Here is a 20,556-nt window from a genome sequence, read left to right as displayed (position 1 = left end):
GTCAGCCTTGCTGCTTTGATAAGCCAATGAGGCTTCTCCGCGAGTTCCTGCTTGCAGGAGGATCTAAAATACATACATACATACATATACACATACTTTTAGACGGTCAATTTTACTTTACATATATACAAACACCAACAGTATCGCCTATAGGGGTATATGTACGGACTCAATACTAATTCAGGCGGCGTATAACTTGAACCTTGACAGAATATGTATACCAAGGTCTAGCCTTTACTTTGCATGCAAAATGGCGGATTCAGTGTAAATACAGTCAACAACTTATTCCATTCAATTATGGAAAGGGCAATTAAGTTACTCGATCAAAAGAAACGAGACAAAAAACACAGAGAGAGAAGAACTTAACATAACAAAATATATGCTTGCATATGAGTAGTGCAACTGATGGTATACACACTTACAGAGTATGTATAGGTGCAACGCCGAGAGGGTCACCACCTGTCGTATCTAATACTATATACAAAGGAGAGTTTATTTCAAAGAAATCAACCAAGCAAAACATAAAATTATAGCATATTTGTTAAAGCCCTGTGGCAGAATTTACTTTGTTCACATTTATCTTCACGCTAGCGTGACGGGAAGGTGTTTGGAATAATAAGTTAAACCAAAAAGAAAAAAAAAAGAAAAGAAAAGAAATTCAATAGACTAGAAACACGTTAAACTATATATTGAGTTCAATATATTGCACACACGTCAGTTGGTGTGTAGGACATGCGCTGGTTACTCGTACAGTCTGTTGTCAACTAAAAAACTAAATTCATGGATAAGGCGTCGATCATCACCCGGGCATTCGTGGCCTTCTTGGCCTTAGCTTGTTTGCTACAGGCTCAACCTGCACATGGTCAGATTATCTTTCTTATTCATTGTTAAGTAGGCAGCTGTCCATTACTTATCATTCTGATTTTTAATATTAAACATTCAAACGGCATTATGTCCAGTTGCAACGTAAGGACCATGTAAAATTTATGTAAGCATTATCATTTTGCTTGAAGTAATCATGGTGAGGATTTCTCTTTAAGTTATGATTTACCGTTAATAAGGGCTCGGGGCTATGACTTTCCAGCAACTACCGGCTCTTAAACTACTTATTCAACAGGTGTGGATCCGGGGGGGGGGGGGGGGGAGGTGTAACTTACTAAACTAATAAGGAGGTTATTAGCACAACCTTGCTTTTAGATCTAATTATAAACCTAAAATATGCTTTATTTGACGTCCATGGTTTTTTCTATTTGGGGGGGGGGGGGTATGGAGCTATGAAAGTCCCTCCTACGGAGGGTGGGCTGCAACGAACGTTCCTTTATAGAAACACTAGATCCGTCCATGTGCAGCTTTACTATTGTACAAATTCAACGTTGGCCTATTTTTGTAAAAAAAAAACACGGTAAAGATAAAAAGAAAGTATATATACTAAAGGGCCAATATATGTCACAAAAATTGCTAGATTTGCTACAACTTTCAGAAAGTTCAAAAAGCTCACAGCACACTTTCATGGATTAAAAATGTTATCTTACAGTTTCAAAATATGTGTTTGCGTGCTATTCATATAGATTTGGGTCTTTACGATCATATTATAAGCTTTGGTGACAAAACATGAACAAGGCAGTGTTCCGCAGTGTTGTTTCTATTGTTGTAGGCCAGGGGTGGGCAACCCTTTTGATTGAATTGCCCAGATATAAGGAGTGGAAAATTGACTTGGCCGCACCTAACCAACGGCCTGCTGTTGATTTCAAACCTTTGATTCCGAGAACTTTCAAGCAATAGGTGTGTGTACTTAATCTGTATTCACAAAAACATAATGTCAATACAGTACAGTTGATAATTACTGGGGATAATAGGCCTATATCTGACAGCATCATTAGTGCCGATAAATTCTAAGCAGCTAGCTCATTTTTTGTGATGATGTAAAATAGATTGATTTTTTTTTCTTAAGCCATCTCACGGGCCGCAAATTGTTTTACTGGCGGGCCGCATGTGCCCCGTGGGCCGTAGGTTGCCCACCCCTGTTGTAAGCTATAATAATATTATCCAGGCACTGTATAGGTTCTGCTTACCAAGTATCGCAGTCCGAGAGTTCAATGTTTTGGGATCCGAGTACCGAGTCCGAGTACGTATTCATCCGAGTACTTTGCAACTGCAGGCTCTTTGAGTATACTTGCTAGTTATTACATATGTAAGGACTGAATGCTTACAATTGCTCCCTGGCGATCATCGTGAGCAAATGATATTACAGTTTATTGTGATGACATTGCTAGGATCTGGTTATTGTTTGCCAAATTCAGATTGTCCCATGACCATTATCAGAAATTTTCTGATACTGAGATGTACAAATCACACCCTTTGGATCCGTGCCTAGCATTTAGTCGTACGTGCCGTACGTGTCCATGACATTTGAATGGCATTGTCTTCGGCAATGGCATTGAAATGGCAATTATACAGAGGCAGTCGCGCAAACACTGTTGGCATATTTGTCATTGCAAGCATACGGTAGTATAGCTAATTCTGATATAATGGGACGGGCAGGCGGCTTCGTGTTGTAACTGCCATTATCTTTTACATTTTATAGTTGATTTTGTTTGCAACAAACCACATTTTCACTTACATTCTTTCTTTCTTGTTTTTTTCCAACAAAAACTGTACTATTAATTTCATTAATCTTCTAGTTTTTCTTAACAAAATTGCTGTTGCCGGGTGCATCAACAAAATATCTCCAAATTTGACCACAAAAAAAAAAAAAAAAAAAAAAAAAAAAAAACGTATCTTTCATATTAGCAGATTATATGAGAATGTGGTTTTGATCTATAACTAGGTATACAAATGTACAGCCAGTTCGCTAATCCATCAGATTTACCGATCAGATTGGTCCTCATTCATTACATCAGCTGAAAGGCAGTGCAGTGCAGTGTATATGGGGCTCCTACTTTATTATATACATTCAATTAAGTTAACCTTACGTACTACAATGAATCTGTCCTTCCAACGAAAAATTACCTTCTTCTAAAGTGTTTCAATGGAGCATGGCCAAGGCTAGCCTAATAAAACGTGCCAGCTTTGATAAAAGAGTGTTTTTTATGATATACAGTTCCAACTAGTATATAAGGGAGTGGCCGAGGAGGGGGCCGGGGCAGGGGGAGGGGCGGTGTGGGTTAGGGATATATTATGTATGGTGTAAAGAATCATTGTATTGTCATCTTAACAAGGAATGGCTGGTACGTGTATTGTGATAGCAGAAATGCGATCAAGACTTGGTAATTTTTGTTTTGAAAATGGGTATATAAGACAGGTTGAATTCGACTGTGATACGGTCGGAGCTCGGGGTTAGTGCGTACGTTTCAAGAAGGTACAATAAATACTTGATTACTGGTAATTAATTGATCACGTGCACATTTTGTATTATATTTCCTTTTCATCACACAGGCCAGATTCAGCTACAGCCAGGTTCATGTGTTTCAGATCCATGCCAAAATGGAGGAGACTGTAACCAAGTCTTTCGAACTGTTTTCTATTGTACATGTTTGGATGGATTCAGCGGAGCAACGTGTGGAGATGGTACGTATGCAAGGTCACGTATATCATGTATAGGCAGAACTGACGAAAGTAAACTATAGGCAGACAAAATCGTAATTTGCCCACTGGGGAACTACCACACGTTCCCTACTGACTTAGTAGTTTATGAGGATCGATAAAGTCGAATCAGCGACCCTCGGTCTTTTCCTCAGAGATGCCGTTGTAGCCGAGTTGGTTGATTTGATCAATAAGTATATGCCAGTGTATTTGATATGATATATATATGTTGTGCGAAAACGGACACTGTTCTATAACCCAGGTTACTATAAGGAATCAAACATCCATAAACTTTTTTAAGCCAAAAAGAACTAGAATTGCAGTTGTCTGCAAAAACGCAGTATATTGTAGTGCGGGTGTAGTGTATGTATTTATTTTAGATCCTCCTACAAGCAGGAACTCACGAAGGAGCCTCATCGGCTTATAAAAGCCGCAAGTTGACCGAAGTCAGTCTCTTACGAGATTCATATTTAACGTCCATGATTATGAATTGTCAATTGTCAACAACTCTGTAACTGGACAACATACATTAAAGGGTGCGAAGACTCACTCAAAAAGAAACGTCTAATACCGGTAATTTGACCTAGTTTCGAATGAGGTGTAACAGAAGTGTTAAACACCACCATCGATCCCAGAAAATACACACTCAGCTTGCTACCGTCGGTAATTAGACCAGGTCACCAGGGAGTTGTTATGGAACTCCCTGATTAGACACTAGTGTACAGTCAGTACATGCAGCTGCGGTCAATACCCACAGCACAGTATACAAACGATAGAGCGATGGACATCTCAGGTCCAGCTAAAGATAACAAGACAGGTATCACGTTTCATCACTGTCTGTCTGAACAAAACGTCACTTGCAAGCAACAGAAAGTTAACTTTTTTAGATGGCCGCACGCGGTTTGGGGCGAGTCTTCAATGCCTTTAATCTTGGAGTGACTCGAACTGCGGACCATATGATTGGAAAGCACCGGCGTTAACCCCTGAGCTAACACTCCACAGTGTGTGCTTGCAGTATTAGGAAGAACTTTTCGGTTCTTCATGGTGTCATTTTTTGGGCGGACAACACACTGCAGGGAGTATAGTCATAATTATGTAACTACCTACAAAGTGAGGGCGATTGTGAGCGCCGTGACAGGCTCATAATAATTTGGCTACGCAGCTAGCCTCTGAAACTGCAAATGTACAGAGAATATATGAAACTTTATGTTTCAACGTTCAGTCATGTACGTATCGTTCACTTGGCCAGTAATGACCATATTGTAGCGCGCACGCGCACTACAATAACAAACAAAGGAACGTTGATAATATCCCCCGTGTCACCTGTTATATATATTTTCTTCACTACTTATGAAGTTCTCTGAATTAACTTACTACATCTGAGTTAAGAATATTTCACATTCAATAACTAATGGGATAAAGGATGACCTCACAATTGAAATGATCGTTGACCAATGTACGTAGACACACATTTCTTTCATACCTTTACCAGTTCAAAACTTAGTTGCTATGGAAACGTTTTTTTCTATAAAATAAAATGAAATAATGTTTCTGAGCCTAGTTAGGATACCGAAATATATATAAAAGTGGGATTAGGCAGTTGTTTCATTTCTCTATGCACCTTTTCCGAGGAGAGGGAGAGAGAACCTTAATACTTAGGTACAGTGGCGTAAGAAGGTACTTTTGAGTTGGGGGGGGGGGGGCTGAAGACTGATGGCCGGCCTGGGAGATAGGGTCTAAGGGGAGGGGATGTCCCCCTTGGAAATTTTTGGCATTTCCAGTTGGCCTCAGATGCAATTTGGTGCAACATAGCACACTTCAACACCCACTCCATTTTGTAAATAATTTTGCATTTTCACATTGCCTTAGATGCAATTTGGTGCTCCAAATGAGATTTTTTTCTGCAAAAATGTTTTCTGCTAAAATGACGAATGTTGTTATCATGTATTGAGAAATGAAAAAGGGGGGGGGGCGGAATGATACTTCGGCCCCCTCATATTTTTCACTGGGGGGCCCCAGCCCCCCGGTTCCTACGCCCTTGCTTAGGTAATAATACTTTTAACAGATGCATAAAAAATTACATAGATATGATACAGTCACAATGATAAGGTGCAAAGTTTTGCACCTAACGTTTGCTGAATGGACGTTATAAAAGGCAAATAAAATCCCGACAAAATGCCAATGCCAATGTTCAAGCAGACCGAGGAATTTGAAATAAAAACCCGAGGGATGTGGCCGTGGGAGGGGGGAAGCTGAGTTCCCATGCAGGCTCCCTTGCATGGGGATTCTCAACCAGTAAAGCAGTAGAATTTTGGACCTGAAATAGTACACTCAGTGGCATATTTAGACTCATTTAGATCATTCGGTAGAGCGTGCCAGATTGCCGGCTTTAAAGACCAAGAGACTGCATGTATAGCCGGAGGTTTGACAGTGCCGAATGCCAGTGCCATATTGGTATATAAATAGTAATCAATTAATCAATCAATCAGAAGACATTTATATAGCGCCAAAATCAACAGAAATTGTTCAAAGGCGCTAAATGTACCATAGCGTGTACAACTTTGCCTTGGTCATTGGTAACTTATTACACCTATACACACCAAAGTGTGCGCAATTCAGTCAATCTCTCCTAGGGCACCACAGTGCACCACCACAACCACGTGTTCCCCGGGGACTTCCCATAGGGTGCAGCCACAAACCGGCGCACGCAACTTTATTTACAAGTTACCTCGCAAGTCCCAATTTATACACCAGGGTGAAGAGAGGCAATGGAGATAAAGTGCCTTGCCCAAGGACACAACGCAATGATCTGGTCAGGGCTCGAACCTGTAATCCTTAGATCACCAGTCCACTGCCTTAACCACTTGACCACAACACCCCCTTATAGTAAGTGGTACTGGTGGTGGTGGTAAGTGGCATTGCTGGTGGCTGTGGAATTGGTACCGTCAGTGGCTTTGGTATATTTCCTTAGCAGTGATATAGTTGTAGAAACCCTGGTTAGGGTCAGTGAGTGGTCAGGTATTCAAGCGGATCCAGGGGAAGGGATGTGGCCCTTGGTTCGACAACAGGAAACAAAGAGAGACAATAAAAAGTAAAAACAGACGCAAACTTGTGCATTCTGAGACCTATTTAGGCATAAATTCGGTCAATAATTATGATAACGAGCATTTGTGGTTATACTAATAACTACTTTTAATTTTTGGTTTGGGTGGAAAGTTCTAACAAACTGGATGGGGTTGGGTGGGGAGATGTACAACTCACACCCTTTAGATCTGTGCCTAGCATTGGTAGTACGTGTCCGTGACATTTGAGTGGCATTGTCCTCGGCAATGGCAGTGACATGGCAATTACAGAGGCAGTGGTACAAACGGCTGTGGTATTGTAAGTGGTTGTGCCTATGGCATTGCTATTTGCGTTACCTGGGGCATTGGATTTGACTTCGTTAGTGGAGGTATCAGTGATAACGGTTAGTGCAGGGTTGTCCAACCTACGGCCCGCGGGCCACAGTCCGGCCCGCCGCAGGGTTGCGTCCGGCCCGCCAGAGATGCTCTACGGTGTGAAATTTAGTGAGCAGATATATTGATAACAATTTGAAGCTATATAAGCAATCATTCGAACCTTCTGGGTCCAAAAAAATGCATACAGGTCAGTTTGTGTGACACTCTCTCAGCGGAGGGGAGGGGGTGGCGGCTTGACTTTATTCATCTGTTTTATCAGGAAGGAAAATAAATCAGTGCGCTCCGCGCGCAGTGCTCACATTTTGTTGCCTTGGGCTTCGCGCAAAAAATCGAAAAATCGAGCGTAGGGTTCATGCGGCCCCCTCCTTCATTATAATCATTCCATGTGGCCCTCCTCTGCAAAAGGTTGGACAACCCAGGGTTAGTGCATGTTATAGTGTACGTCGACGTCATATCGGCAGTGACATAGAATCAGCGGTTATAATGTACTAGTAGTGCATGTCGGCCTGCCATGGCACGTCGGGTATAGCCTTAATATTGGTAATTGTAATCTCAGTGGCATTATTTGTTATTGGTAGTATAAATGACATGGGTGTACTATCGAGGCATTGTATGCCAGTGGCTGTAGTGGTGGGAGTACCATGGGGTAGTTACAGTACGTTGCAATATTAATGACATATATCGCTGGGTATAATGACAGTAAAGATTGATTAAGTGTTCATGATAGCGTTTGCAACTGCTTTCGGCTGTAGGGAAGTTTTATGGCACTTTTTTGATGGCACTTTTTTTGTATGTTTAATTTCTTCAATGAAGGGGGAACTTATAGGTTTTAAATTTATCACCGTAAACATGACGGGGTTTTGCACCTACAATTAGTACCCGGTGTGGGGTCGTATCCGCGCGACTGAGTGCCTGGAAAACACAGCGTTGTTGATGTCAGTGTTGATTTTGTCAATTTCATTGAGCTTAAATAAAACATACGAGTGATGAAATTAATATAAAAACTTAAGAGGTGTCAATTCAATTCACAATACTACATTCTAACAAACATATTTTCAAACAGAGCCCTAGCTGCTTTTATGTTTCAAAAACTTCATGAAGGGTGTGGTAAGTAGTTCATATATGCATGAGTCACAATTATCATTTTATTTACCTTCTAACTGAGGCCTTTGTACTTCTTTTGAAATTCCTTACCAAATCCGCATAAATGGTAATGCCTTCAGTTTATAACAATTACAACATCAAGTATTCAAGTGTAATACAGTAGTACAAAGATGTAGTTTATTTACAGTAGTGCATCAGTGATCGGTCCGGTTCTCGGCAGTCAGTCAGTTATTGTTACCTTGGCAGGTACAACGATTTCCATATCGAAGGTTAACGATGATACGATCTTCATCCTTCTTCTAATTCCTGCAACTAAACTGGAACTGTCTTCCATATGCATCCTACGATCCGTTCCCTATCATTCCCCAATCCATTAACACCTTTCTCTTCAGTCCATCAGTAGAAAGTATGCAACCCTATATGACAAAAGTAATGATGTACCACTGATACGAACGGTGGCTTAATAAAGACATAGGAAAGGAAAAAAAATGAAATAAAAAGTCCAAATTATGAGATTTGTGGACACTTATTTCTCCCCCCTTATGTCTCTAGTAAGCCACCGTATATATATTTACGCATTGGTTGTAGGAACAATAATTACTGTGTTGCTCCCTCCTAAATAGAAGTTTGTCTGGAAATTTTGAACTTTTCGTTTCGGCAAGCAAAACTGGTGGCGATTGTCTATCACTGCAAGATATTCAGTTTAGGATTGTCATTTGTCGATATTTCGGCTACCGGGCTATGAAATAGAAGGAAGTTGCTATTTTCAGCCGTTCTTCTCGTTAGATGTTGTAGGTCTTATTCTTAATGTTGTTGTAACTTGTACCAGTTTTAGGTAGCGTAGCCTAAGTTTGTCCTTTTACCAGGCTAACGTTCACGTTACATTACCGCATAGAGGTTTAATGTTGTACCGTTAGCATACCCGGCAAAGTATACGCAATACCCACTAAAAAGAATATACAGTGTCAGTAGGCTAGCCTAAGGAAAAATTGCACTGAGGTCATGCATGTGTCAATTTTTACTGTTTGATATATGTTTGTGGGTTAAATAATTTATTAAAGTGCTTCAGAATACATTACAAGCTTGATGTTTCCTTGTGTGACTTTGCAAGTTAATCAGTTTTTCATCAGTTTGGTGGAAATTAAAATCGTGTTAGGAAACAGTTAGGCATACTGTAGGCCTAGGCTTAAAATAATACATTGACATTAAAACATGGCAAAGTTTATTTCCAATGCACTGCAGTAATCATGAATGGGTTGCCTTCACCTCAAACCCATAGAAAATGGAGTTTTTCTTGTTACTTTTTTGCACTTATAAAGTTCATAAAGTTCTTATTTTCCCCCAGAAAAGAAAAAATAACCAGACAGCACTGCTGTTTTGAAAACTGCAGTGTGGTTTCGATGATGCTACATGAATAATCTTATATGAGTGTGACACACAAGGCTGTAGGGTAGAGCCACGATGAACAACACTTCAATCTAAGTAGTACAGAAAAAATCATTGAGATATATGACAAACAATATTCACATTGGTAGCTGATGACCGAGATGGAAACTTTTCATGTATCAGGATACAGATTGATCTCTACCAAAGACAAAAGGCTTCTTCTATTCAATGTGGTATACCTACACGCCATACATTAAGCAGGCACCGGGAGATTTTACCCTACAGTCCCAAAGATTTTAGTGTCTGGTTTGCCTCTAAAACATCTAACTAAAGTTGGCAACACGTAATTTTTGGTAAATGGTGCCTGGTCATTTCCCCAGCGTTACTACATCCAAACCTGAAGTTTTTCATTTGGCACTGAATCTACACAATTGCAAAATATGATGTAAACTTCAAAATCGGAAGCAAAGATATGATACCGATGATTCCTAACGATATCGTCCATTCATATAGCAATGTTGTGTAACAACACTTACAATGTTCATTACACAACTTTGTGCACAGGCATGTATGCAGTGACGTACATGGCAAACTCCAAAAGTTACCGACACACTGAAGTCAATGGAGATTTGGCCGAGACTTCTGATTCTTTTCTACAGATATCCTTAAGCTAATTTCCAATTATTCTCATTCCTAACGCACATGTTATTTAATTGGCTGGTCAATGAGAGATACGGTAGATTATAGAACAAGGTTTCAACCATTTGACCCCTGGTGACTCCAAATGACCTTTGACCTCAACAAAAACAATAGGCTTCTTGTACTAAAAGTGTCACAACTACCTACTAAATATGAGATTGGACCAAGCTTTTCTTCTTGAGATATCGAGTTTACAAGGTTTTCACAACTTGACTCGATCCTTAATGAGACCTCCAAATGATCTTTGACCTCCACCAAAAGCAAAAAGGATCTTGAACTCAATGTGTCACAACTACTGTACATACTAAACATGAGATTGGTCCAAGCTTCCATTGTTGAAATATTGTGTTTACAAGGTTCTCACAATTTGACCCCCTGGTGACCACAAATGACCTTTGACCTTCCCCCACAAACAATTGGCTTCTTTCTACTCAATACAGTACTTCTACACACCAAATATGCGATTGTTCCAAGTTCCCCTTCTTGTGATATCTTGTTTACAAGCAAGGCGTATCACACACACACTCATCAGCCTGCATGACTACAAAAGGTTACGATTGTCATCGAAACCATAAACGGATTTCAAGAGAAACCAGCTAATTTCAAGTATCATTAATACAACTGTGACAAGTGTTTACTTTTTGTATTTGTATAGCCACTCCCTGTAATCCCAGTCCATGTGAGAATGGAGGAACCTGTACCACCAGTGAAGATGGGGAGAGTGCCACCTGTGAATGTACTGAGAACTACATAGGGGCTTACTGCGAATCTGGTAAGTAACAATGCTGCGCTTACCAAGTACCGCAGTCTTAGAGTTCGATGTTTTTGGCTCTTCGAGTACTTGCTAGTTATTACATATACAAGGACTGAATGCTTATAATTGCTCCCTGACAATCAATGTGAGCAAATGATATTACAGTTTATTGTGATGAAGTTGCTAGGATCTGTTTATTGTTTGCCAAATTCAGACTGTCCCATGAACATTATCAGAAATTTTCTGATACTGAGATGTACAACTCACACCTTTTTGGATCTGTGCCGTGCATTGGTAGTACGTGTCCATGACATTTGAATGGCATTGTCCTCGGCAATGCCATTGACATGGCAATTACAGAGGCAGTGGTACAAACAGTTGACATTGGCACAGAATGGTTGTGCCGGTGGTATTGTTAGTGGTCGAGCCTGTGGCATTGCTATTGGTGTTACCAGGGGCATTGTCATTGCATGGTAGTGGCTGTGGTATTGATAGTGGTTGTGCCTGTGGTATTGCTATTGGTGTTACTGGCAGGGGCATTGGCATTACATGGTTGTGTCTGTGGTATTGTTAGTGGTTGTGCCTGTGGTATTGCTATTGGTGTTACCAGGGCCATTGTCATTGCATGGTAGTGCCTGTGGTATTGATAGTGGTTGAGCCTGTGGTATTGCTATTGGTGTTACCAGAGCCATTGTCATTGCATGGTGGTGCCTGTGGTAATGATAGTGGTTGAGCCTGTGGTATTGCTATTGGTGTTACCAGGGCCATTGTCATTGCATGGTAGTGCCTGTGGTATTGATAGTGGTTGAGCCTGTGGTATTGCTATTGGTGTTACCAGGGGCATTTGGCATTGCATGGTAGTGCCTGTGGTATTGTTAGTGGTTGAGCCTGTGGTATTGCTATTGGTGTTACCAGGGGCATTGGCATTACATGGTTGTGGCTGTGGTATTGATAGTGGTTGTGCCTGTGGTATTGCTATTGGTGTTACCAGGGGCATTGGCATTACATGGTTGTGGCTGTGGTATTGATAGTGGTTGAGCCTGTGGTATTGCTATTGGTGTTACCAGGGGCATTTGGCATTGCATGGTAGTGCCTGTGGTATTGTTAGTGGTTGAGCCTGTGGCATTGCTATTGGTGTTATAAGGGCCGTTGGCATTGGCTTCCTGAGTGGAGTTATCAGTGATTTTGTTAGTGTACAGTATATTGTATGGTAGTGTGTTATAGTATCAGGGGTTATAATGTTATATTTCTATGCACTTCTATATATTAAGTTCTTATAACAATAACATTTTGATTAAAAAAAATTTAAATTCATTTGCCAGGCCACCGAAAAAGAAAAAAAAATATGGAAAAGAGAAGTCATTTCAAATATCATTAATACAACTGTGACAATTGTTTTCTTGCTTTCTGTATTGGTATAGCCACTGCCTGTTATTCTAGTCCATGTGAGAATGGAGGCACATGTTACACTAGTGAAGATGGCGAAAGTGCCACCTGTGAATGTCCTGACAATTACATGGGGGCTTACTGCCAATTTGGTAAGTAACATACTGTAGTCTATTTGTGCTGTAATAGTCAATAAGACAACGTAATAAACTGTCAGCATGTACCTTAGAGTAGAATGAAATGCATTCCAAGGTCAGCATCGTCCATTTTAAATTTCGTCTGCAATAGACATGTGTCAATAGTTGTTTGGTTTACAAGAAATATCGTATCGAAACCCCATTGAACACTGCGTGTACGTGCCCTCTTTAATATCTAAACCAGGGGTTCCCTAACTGGGGTACATGAACCCGCAGGGGTTGCGTGAGTCCATCAGAGAGGGTTCGTGAGATGTTTCTAAAGGTCAAATCTAGAGTACTTTTTGTTGAACTAAAATATGATATATATCATATCATTTAGTAATGTAAAAAAGTCGAACCAATCGACAAACTCTTTTCGCGTTCCATACGCATATGTTGCCATAGTAGTACCGTACCGTGCATTTGATAAAAAAACAGGAGCACCCGTCTCATCGTGTGTGATGGGTGATCGATGCGTGATACAATTGGTGATCTGATCTTAAAGTTTCCAAATAAATATATGTTCATCTCTTGTATTTTTTTCATTACAATATTACATGATGCACTTGATCTTTTACAAAGCACTGTTATGCACGTTATAGTATAATAATGAAAAGTTGGGGGTTCCTGGACAACTCTGACATCCACAGGGGGTTCGTGGGGGGATAAAAGTTAGGGAAACCCTGATCTACAGTAAACCATTCTCAATTACAAGGTAATGTAGGAAACCTATCTTGCTACATTTGTTATAAAATATGTATAAAATAATAATTAATAATTATTAAAATATAATTTGTATAAAATCTGGCCATAGATTACTTAAGATCATAGCTCTCGCTCTTTCTCAAGAAGACAACAAAAAAAGGTAAAAAAAAGAGAATAAAAAGTGGAATAACACCTAATGTTACCTTGTGATTTACTTAATAAACAATTTAATTTTTAATACATGTTTCAATACAATCTTGTGATATTTGGCATAAAAATGAATTTGTTAGATGTTGTTTGATTTTGTTTCTTGTCCGCATTCAGAGATTGGATTCACTAGAGGAGGCCGTAATGGTTTGTTTTGTTGTTGCGCAATTTACTAATATTTTTATCTTTTTATTGCGTTTTCTCCAATTATGAAAATTAAATAATATTTTCCCATCAGTTGCAAGTGTTGATGTAGAATATAGAGCAAGTAGAAGAAAAAACCCAAACACACACCCCCCCCCCCTCCAAGAAAAAATAAATAAAAACAAGTAGAAAACAGATGTAGAGCGTATAACTATAGCAATTAGCATTTTTCCATAATTGAGAGAAAACATGTGGGAATGATGATGACAGAAAATAGGAATGATGAATGTTATCATTCCTACTTCTACACCATTTCTTTCTCAAAGCTGCTTCACAACCGTAGCTCGGATAATTAGATGCAGTCACCTATGGCATGAACTTGTTTCTAGGGGCACAGCAGTCGTTGCCATCGGTAACGGATGGCTTTTTAACTTAATGGGCATTTAGGGCAAGTGGTTTAGGGGCACTGAGGGCATTTGAGCCCTGACACCAATGGTGGATCAAGTACTATGTTATGAAACGACAAAGCAAAACCAAACGAACAAGCAGGAAATGAACAACCAAAAATGGCAAAACAGAAGAATAAAGCACTATATCAGCTAGTGTATGAATATTTGTATGAGCTTGGCAATCGTAGGTGGAGTTATCGCTTGGTTAGTTCTTATCAGTAAATATAGTTAACTGCACTGCATGGTTCCCCTTTTCGTATCCACCCACGATTCATAGAAGTCATAGAAATGAGACCAACAAAAAGAAAGAATGAAATAGAAGAATTGACAGGAAACAAAAGAAAAGTCAATCAAAACTGAAAGCAAACAAAGGCAAAACAGGTTAGAGAGTCCATTTAAAAACACAACTAGTGTTTGTAGAATATTCATTTTTGCATTTAGTTTGTATGCGCTTACAGCAAAGACAAATTGGAGTGTATGTATGGTTAGAGTTTTTTCCAGACAGACTTAATTGCTGTACAGTATTAAAGACTCAGTGTTGAAGTCACCCTTTGGTTACCACGACTAGATGTAATCTTTTTTTAAATTTCTTTTCTTTTAATGATAATAAACATTTCTGTACTGGTTCCATACTAATCCCAATACAAATCTTATCTAGAAATAGAAATTGGATTGACTGTAGTCAAATTTCATTCCAAAATATAGTCCGAAGTAAAACTTGAATATATGGACATTTTCTCCCAAATAAATTGTCTGAATAAAGGTGTAGATGTGATTAAGAGTCGTTGAGGAAAGAGAAAAAATGGAAATTTTTCCAACATTTTGAAAAATGTATGAGTGACATTATGTCTTCATTCTTATTTCGAGTAAGATTTTCTTTCTAAATTTGGTTGCCAATTAATGATCATTTTTACCGTACAATAATTTATTGACCAAAGAAACATTTTTTAAAGGGTCTTCAGTACAGCCTACCTCCCCCTCTTCCTCCCCTCCCCCTCTTCCTCCCCCTCTTCCTCCCCCTCCTCCCCCTCCCCCACCCATTTTTAATTTTGATTTTATATAAGCAATGCAGAACATCTAATCTGTCTTTGGCATAGTTTTTGTTTTACTTTATGGCCATGCCTTCCTATTAGCCATGAAAGTCTGTATGCTTTACTTAAGGTAGCATACTGTACGCCCATCAAAATGCCCATTGCTTTACAAAAGTAATGTGGTCTCTAAGTCTAGATAGAAGTTCTCACTAGCTAATTGCTACCCATCACCGGATAGCTGACAAGTTGGCCTTTCATGGCACCATCAATTTTCCGTATCATGACTATGCAGATTATTTGCTATCCAAGCCTGAAGTTTTTGTCACTTGGAAACGAACCTCTTCACTCAGTAGTGAACAATTTTCGTACGCTGCTCCTGGGAGGCCTAAAGGTGTCTAAAATTGCCTCAATTGACCCAATTTGTTGTGCACCATATTTACTTCCATTCATGCTCTTCAACATGCAAGCCACAAGAAACCAGGTCCTGATTGATAAATGTATCAAAAAAGATTTTTTCCCACTTCATTTTGGCACTTTTTCTGAGATAGGAGTGCATCTGGACGTATTGATATATAGGCTCTAATAAGAGTATCCACCTTAGGAGCTTACTGACTATGACCTTGCCTTTGTGCTGGACTATAGAGAGCTCAGCCACTTTTGAACCTTTGATGGTTAAACCATCTTTGCACAAAGTTCACAAAAAAAGAGAGAGATAAGAAGAGAAAAATAGAAATAAAATAGAAAGAAAACTTTGTAAAAAGATACAAGCTACAACATATATGCTAATATTGATGAGGTCAAAGGTCATATCGAGGTTGATTTGTGCATGTTATCATTTCTTGTAGCATTTTTTAGCATGAAAATCTCTGACATAATGTAAACCGTTGTTAACTCTGTACCTTGCAGTATTTCACTCAGTACACCCTCGCTTTAATACTTGTTCATGATAGTCACTGCTGGTCCTCCACGATGAACAATGCATGGATACATATGTTGTCGGAAGTTCTGAACTTGCCCGGTCTGCACTTTTATACTTTACCATTTGATAGTCTAGCTCTGCTCCCTATAGGCATCCATTCCTTTTAAATGAGCTTCGGGGGGGGGGGGGGGGGAAGGGAATTCTGAAGATTCTGTGTGTGGGGTCGGTGCATGTAGGCAGATTGTGATTTGACTAATTATGCTGGTTGCCACATTGTATATATTTGGAGAATGAATTGCAAGTTTTTTTTGAGTGCTTGAAGTTGATTGAGCACTTCTATTAGAAACATCAATTGTCAATGTGCGGTTTTCAGCTGAAAACCGCACACTCATATACTGTATGTAGCATTTTGTCTTGTGACATCATTGGGTTAGCTACTGTACTGTATTCTCAGAACAATAAAAACTCATGTGCAGTGAAGTGGAATGCCCATTCAATGGCTGGGGTCAATGTTTAGTGATTTCTACTGAATTCTGGTGCTGTCAACAGACTTGAAAAGAATTAACAAGAGATTCCCTTTTTTTTTTCCACTGCGTGATCGAAACTATCGGTTATGCATGCTCACTGTACAAATAATATATTTTATTAAAAGTGCGGTAAGGGTTAAGTCGGTGGATGCGTGAAAGATATATTTTACATAATGTCAGCAAAACTTGTAAAGTATTCTGGGCTATTGGCTAATGCTGCCAGTTCATGCACATGCATTAATAGTAAACCAATTTCTCAGTCCCGTAATCAATTACTACTTAACCCAATTTGCAAGGTATATAGGTATCAACATTTATTTAGTGCCATTTATGAGGTAATATTTAAGGAGTTTGGCACTTGTTTGTCAGACATGTTTGGATTTTACCTTAATACTTAACTTAATACGGTAAATAGTAAATACAATGTTTAGTCAATAAGTCTGGATTTTTGTGTGCACAAGTTTGCATAATTTCTCAAAAAATTATTTCCTGTTTGGGACAACCATGTCATTTCTAGTAGTAGGCTATTCTGGATGTTTCCACTTTCCATCCTGTGGCATGCAGGCTCATACTTGATCTGCATAGCAACTATGTACACTAAGTTCAAGAGTACTATATAGTAAAGTCACTAAAAATCATAAAAAAATATGACCAAATCAAATTAATGAAGCATTACAATTAGTTCTCTGTAAACTGCAATTAGTTATAGATCTATTTTTGTGTCAATTTTTGTCAAGATGATGACAAGTGGTGACACTTAGGATTAAATTTATTTTGACTGAAATTTAATTTATTTGATAAACTGTTGCAACTGATCTTTTTAGGACTGAATGAAAACATGTAAGTGTCTAGCAGTGAGTGGAAATTGACATGAGATAACCAATGTACTGATCTGTGTTATATATAAAAATCTCTAGAGTAAGTCTGAAAAGTGTGTGTAGTATGTACCAAACTTGTCTTGCTAACTTCTTCTAATAGCATGGACCATTTGTATAGGCTATCAGCCATACATTAAGAATCCCACTCTGGCAAATCTGTTTACTGTACTTTCTTGTCGCTCCATTTCCCTACCATCTCCCCACCCCTACCCCATTCCTTTCCATTGTTCCACTATCATCTCCCCCTCCCCCAAAACAAAAAACTGTCATGAAATTATCCTTTGCTGACATTTCACAGACAGTCATTGTTACCTTAGAAGTGGTCATAAGTGCAGTGGATGTACTGACATTACTGTACATAAGACTGTAGTATATACATGTAAATATATTGTATTGGTTGACAGTATTTACATATTTTGTTCCGTGTTGGTTTGGTTTAAAAAAGAACCGAGGCACAGAAATTAGTTAAAATTGTCTGCTCAGGTACGGTACAACAGTAGACTATACTGGGTCATATATGATTTCACGCACGAACGATTCTGCATTGTGTCACTCTGAGATATCGTCTCACCGAGAATGACACTACAGTTTTTTTTACAAGAGGGCGGCTTTGGAGGTACAGTGTGTGGCTTTGTTTAGTGCCAACAATGGTGCTTAATCATCCTGCCGAAAAAATATGCAAATGTATATAGAAAACTGATGACCGTAATTTAAAAGGAAATGAAATAATTCTCCACTATGATTACAGTCTTTATCGTAATCTAAAATGAAAATCAAACAAAAATAGTTAGCAAACTGCTCATCCACTGAAGAGCCCGGGTGTAAGAGCATGTCGTTTCGTTTATTTCTGCCGTTAAATCACAAATGAAGTAATACATCTAGTTATATAGCAATGAGGCGGTGGGATCAGAAGTAACATGAATTTTTGAGTCTGGTCCCTTACAAAGTAAACGAGAAAATAGATTTTAGATAGAGAAAAAAAAAAATAATAATAATATTAAAACACATTGAAAACATACACATAGGGAGTTACACAGAACTGGGTTAGAAAACAGTAATACAATGCTCATAATAAGGCAGAACTATACAGAAATTATTCGTTGAGTAGATAAATGCTTAAGATGTCTTTTATAAGATGAAATTGATTTGCTATTATTTCTAATGTTTTCACTTAGAGAATTTCAGAGGGCGACACCAGACCATCTAACCTGAGAATGATAAAGAATGATAATTGTTTGTAACATATTAGTGTTGTAGGAATGAAATCTATTTGTTATAATGGCAAATATTATGAAAAATATATATAGCTCATTTAGGGTTACAAGCAAGTTTAGGGCTTTTGAAAAGGGGTGCAGAATGTGAGATACAGTATATATATGAAGCATTACAGTACAACTATTTCTAACAGTCAATTTCTGGATCTTGTATTATTAGCTATCAAGTGTTGGTATGTGGGCATTTATACCCCATACGAGAATGTTCAAAAGTAAATGGGCCTGAGGTTTCGATCCTAGCAGGATCTTCTTCAGAGGCTGAATGACAAGTGGTCATTTTTACATTCAGCCTCTGTCCTCAGTGCTAGGATGGAATCGTCAGGCCCTCTCAATACTTTTACACGTTATCATAATCTGACAAAGATCCCTCATTTCTCTCATTCATTTAATAAGAGCCATCGGAGTTCTCTATTATTGCACAACATCTGAATAAATCACTGTACATAATTTACAAACCTTATAAATTTAAGCATTATGTGACTTGAATGGTGTTATACAGTACGTACAGTATGGTAGACTCACAGAAAAACTCACAGCAAGCTAATAGACAAAAAAGGCTGTACTATTGATTTCATTTGATATCAGTTGTTAAAATTCCCCTCAGTCTCAGACAATGTGTTTTGTAATCTGCAGAAAATGTCTTTGCTTAAAAACGTGTGTATGTTTGCCTGCCAGCCAGCTTCTAATCCCTAATGAATACGGGTTGCAATTGACGACACAATCAAATTTATATAGTACATATTTCCAGCTCAATCGCTTGATTTTTGCTGTACATACAGTACATTGCCTGACAAAATTGAAAGAAAATAAAATAATCTGTATCTCCATGATGCCATACAGTATATGCTAAATTAGGATGAGGTTTTTGTGGAAAGAGCAGAAAATTTCAGCAACTTTGTTAAATGGACTTGAGTCATTAGAATAAATAAATCCCCTTAAAGGTTTCTTATCAGGTCAAAGGTCGTGGCAAAAACTGCACTGATATCAATATTCACCATTGGTCCTACTGACAAAATGTTTCTGTTTGATTTTGTTGTCACGTCTAGGAGCCATTAATGCCCCGGGCGTTTGTGGCACAAATCCAGCGGCCCAGTTGTCACCACGATTCTTCGGAGGGAGCGAAGCCACGTCGGGGACATGGCCCTGGCAAGGGTACATTCAGTTCTCTCGAGGACCCCGTTTTGGAGTTACTCTCATCTCCGATCAGTGGGCTGTAACTTCATGGGGAAACATTGAAGTTTTGTGAGTATTTTATAGACTTGGGAGACAAGCCACGGAGAAGAAATTACGTGAACATGCCGGAAGCATTTGTGTTTTCTGCTCTTACATTGCAACTCACAAAACATTTATTTAGTCTAAAGTCAGGTTGTAAACTACAGTAGTCACAAAAATTGCATAACCACCACTTTACAAGTCAAGTACAAAAATGAGTCATATGCAGAGCTCTTCCAAGCTTCCTTTTATGTGTCATATTAATAGACACAAGTATTTCCTGTGGAGTCTGTCTTACAGTTATAGCTGTAATCTATTCTGGCAGTCTAACTACCATTAGGCCTACAGTATATATAAATACAGTATGTTAGTTACAGGCTAGGCTCTGAAGGGTCATATGCAGTCATGTGTTATGTTACAGTAGCTGTAGTCTATTCTGGAAGCCTAACTATACCATTATGCTTGTTAGTCAGCATGCAGTCATTTGCTACAGTTAGTCGTAGCCTATTCTGGAAGCCTATCTATATACCATTATATAAATACAGTTTGTTAGTTACAGGCTAGGCTCTGAAGGGTCATATGCAGTCATTAGTTATAGTTAGCAGTAGCCTATTCTGGAGGCCTAAATATACACCATTATATAAATACAGTTTGTTAGTTGCAGG

At 38.8% G+C, this 20,556-nt stretch overlaps 1 protein-coding gene across 1 annotated transcript in view; it reads left to right on the top strand.

Annotated features, from left to right (window-relative positions):
- Positions 1-586: 586 nt before the first annotated feature.
- The window catches only part of LOC139984292 (CUB and sushi domain-containing protein 3-like), a 74,129-nt gene continuing 54,159 nt past the window's right edge, over positions 587-20,556 (top strand). Inside the window, exons 1-5 of the mRNA XM_071998143.1 lie at positions 587-862; positions 3,436-3,567; positions 10,885-11,001; positions 12,405-12,521; positions 19,726-19,921. Coding sequence (XP_071854244.1) covers positions 781-862; positions 3,436-3,567; positions 10,885-11,001; positions 12,405-12,521; positions 19,726-19,921 — 644 coding nt within the window. The 5' untranslated portion in view covers positions 587-780. The remainder of the gene's footprint in view (positions 863-3,435; positions 3,568-10,884; positions 11,002-12,404; positions 12,522-19,725; positions 19,922-20,556) is intronic.

The sequence above is a fragment of the Apostichopus japonicus genome, chromosome 17, assembly GCF_037975245.1.
Source record: "Apostichopus japonicus isolate 1M-3 chromosome 17, ASM3797524v1, whole genome shotgun sequence".
Classification (NCBI taxonomy): Eukaryota; Metazoa; Echinodermata; class Holothuroidea; order Aspidochirotida; family Stichopodidae; genus Apostichopus; species Apostichopus japonicus.
This window is presented reverse-complemented; position numbering and strand designations above follow the sequence as displayed.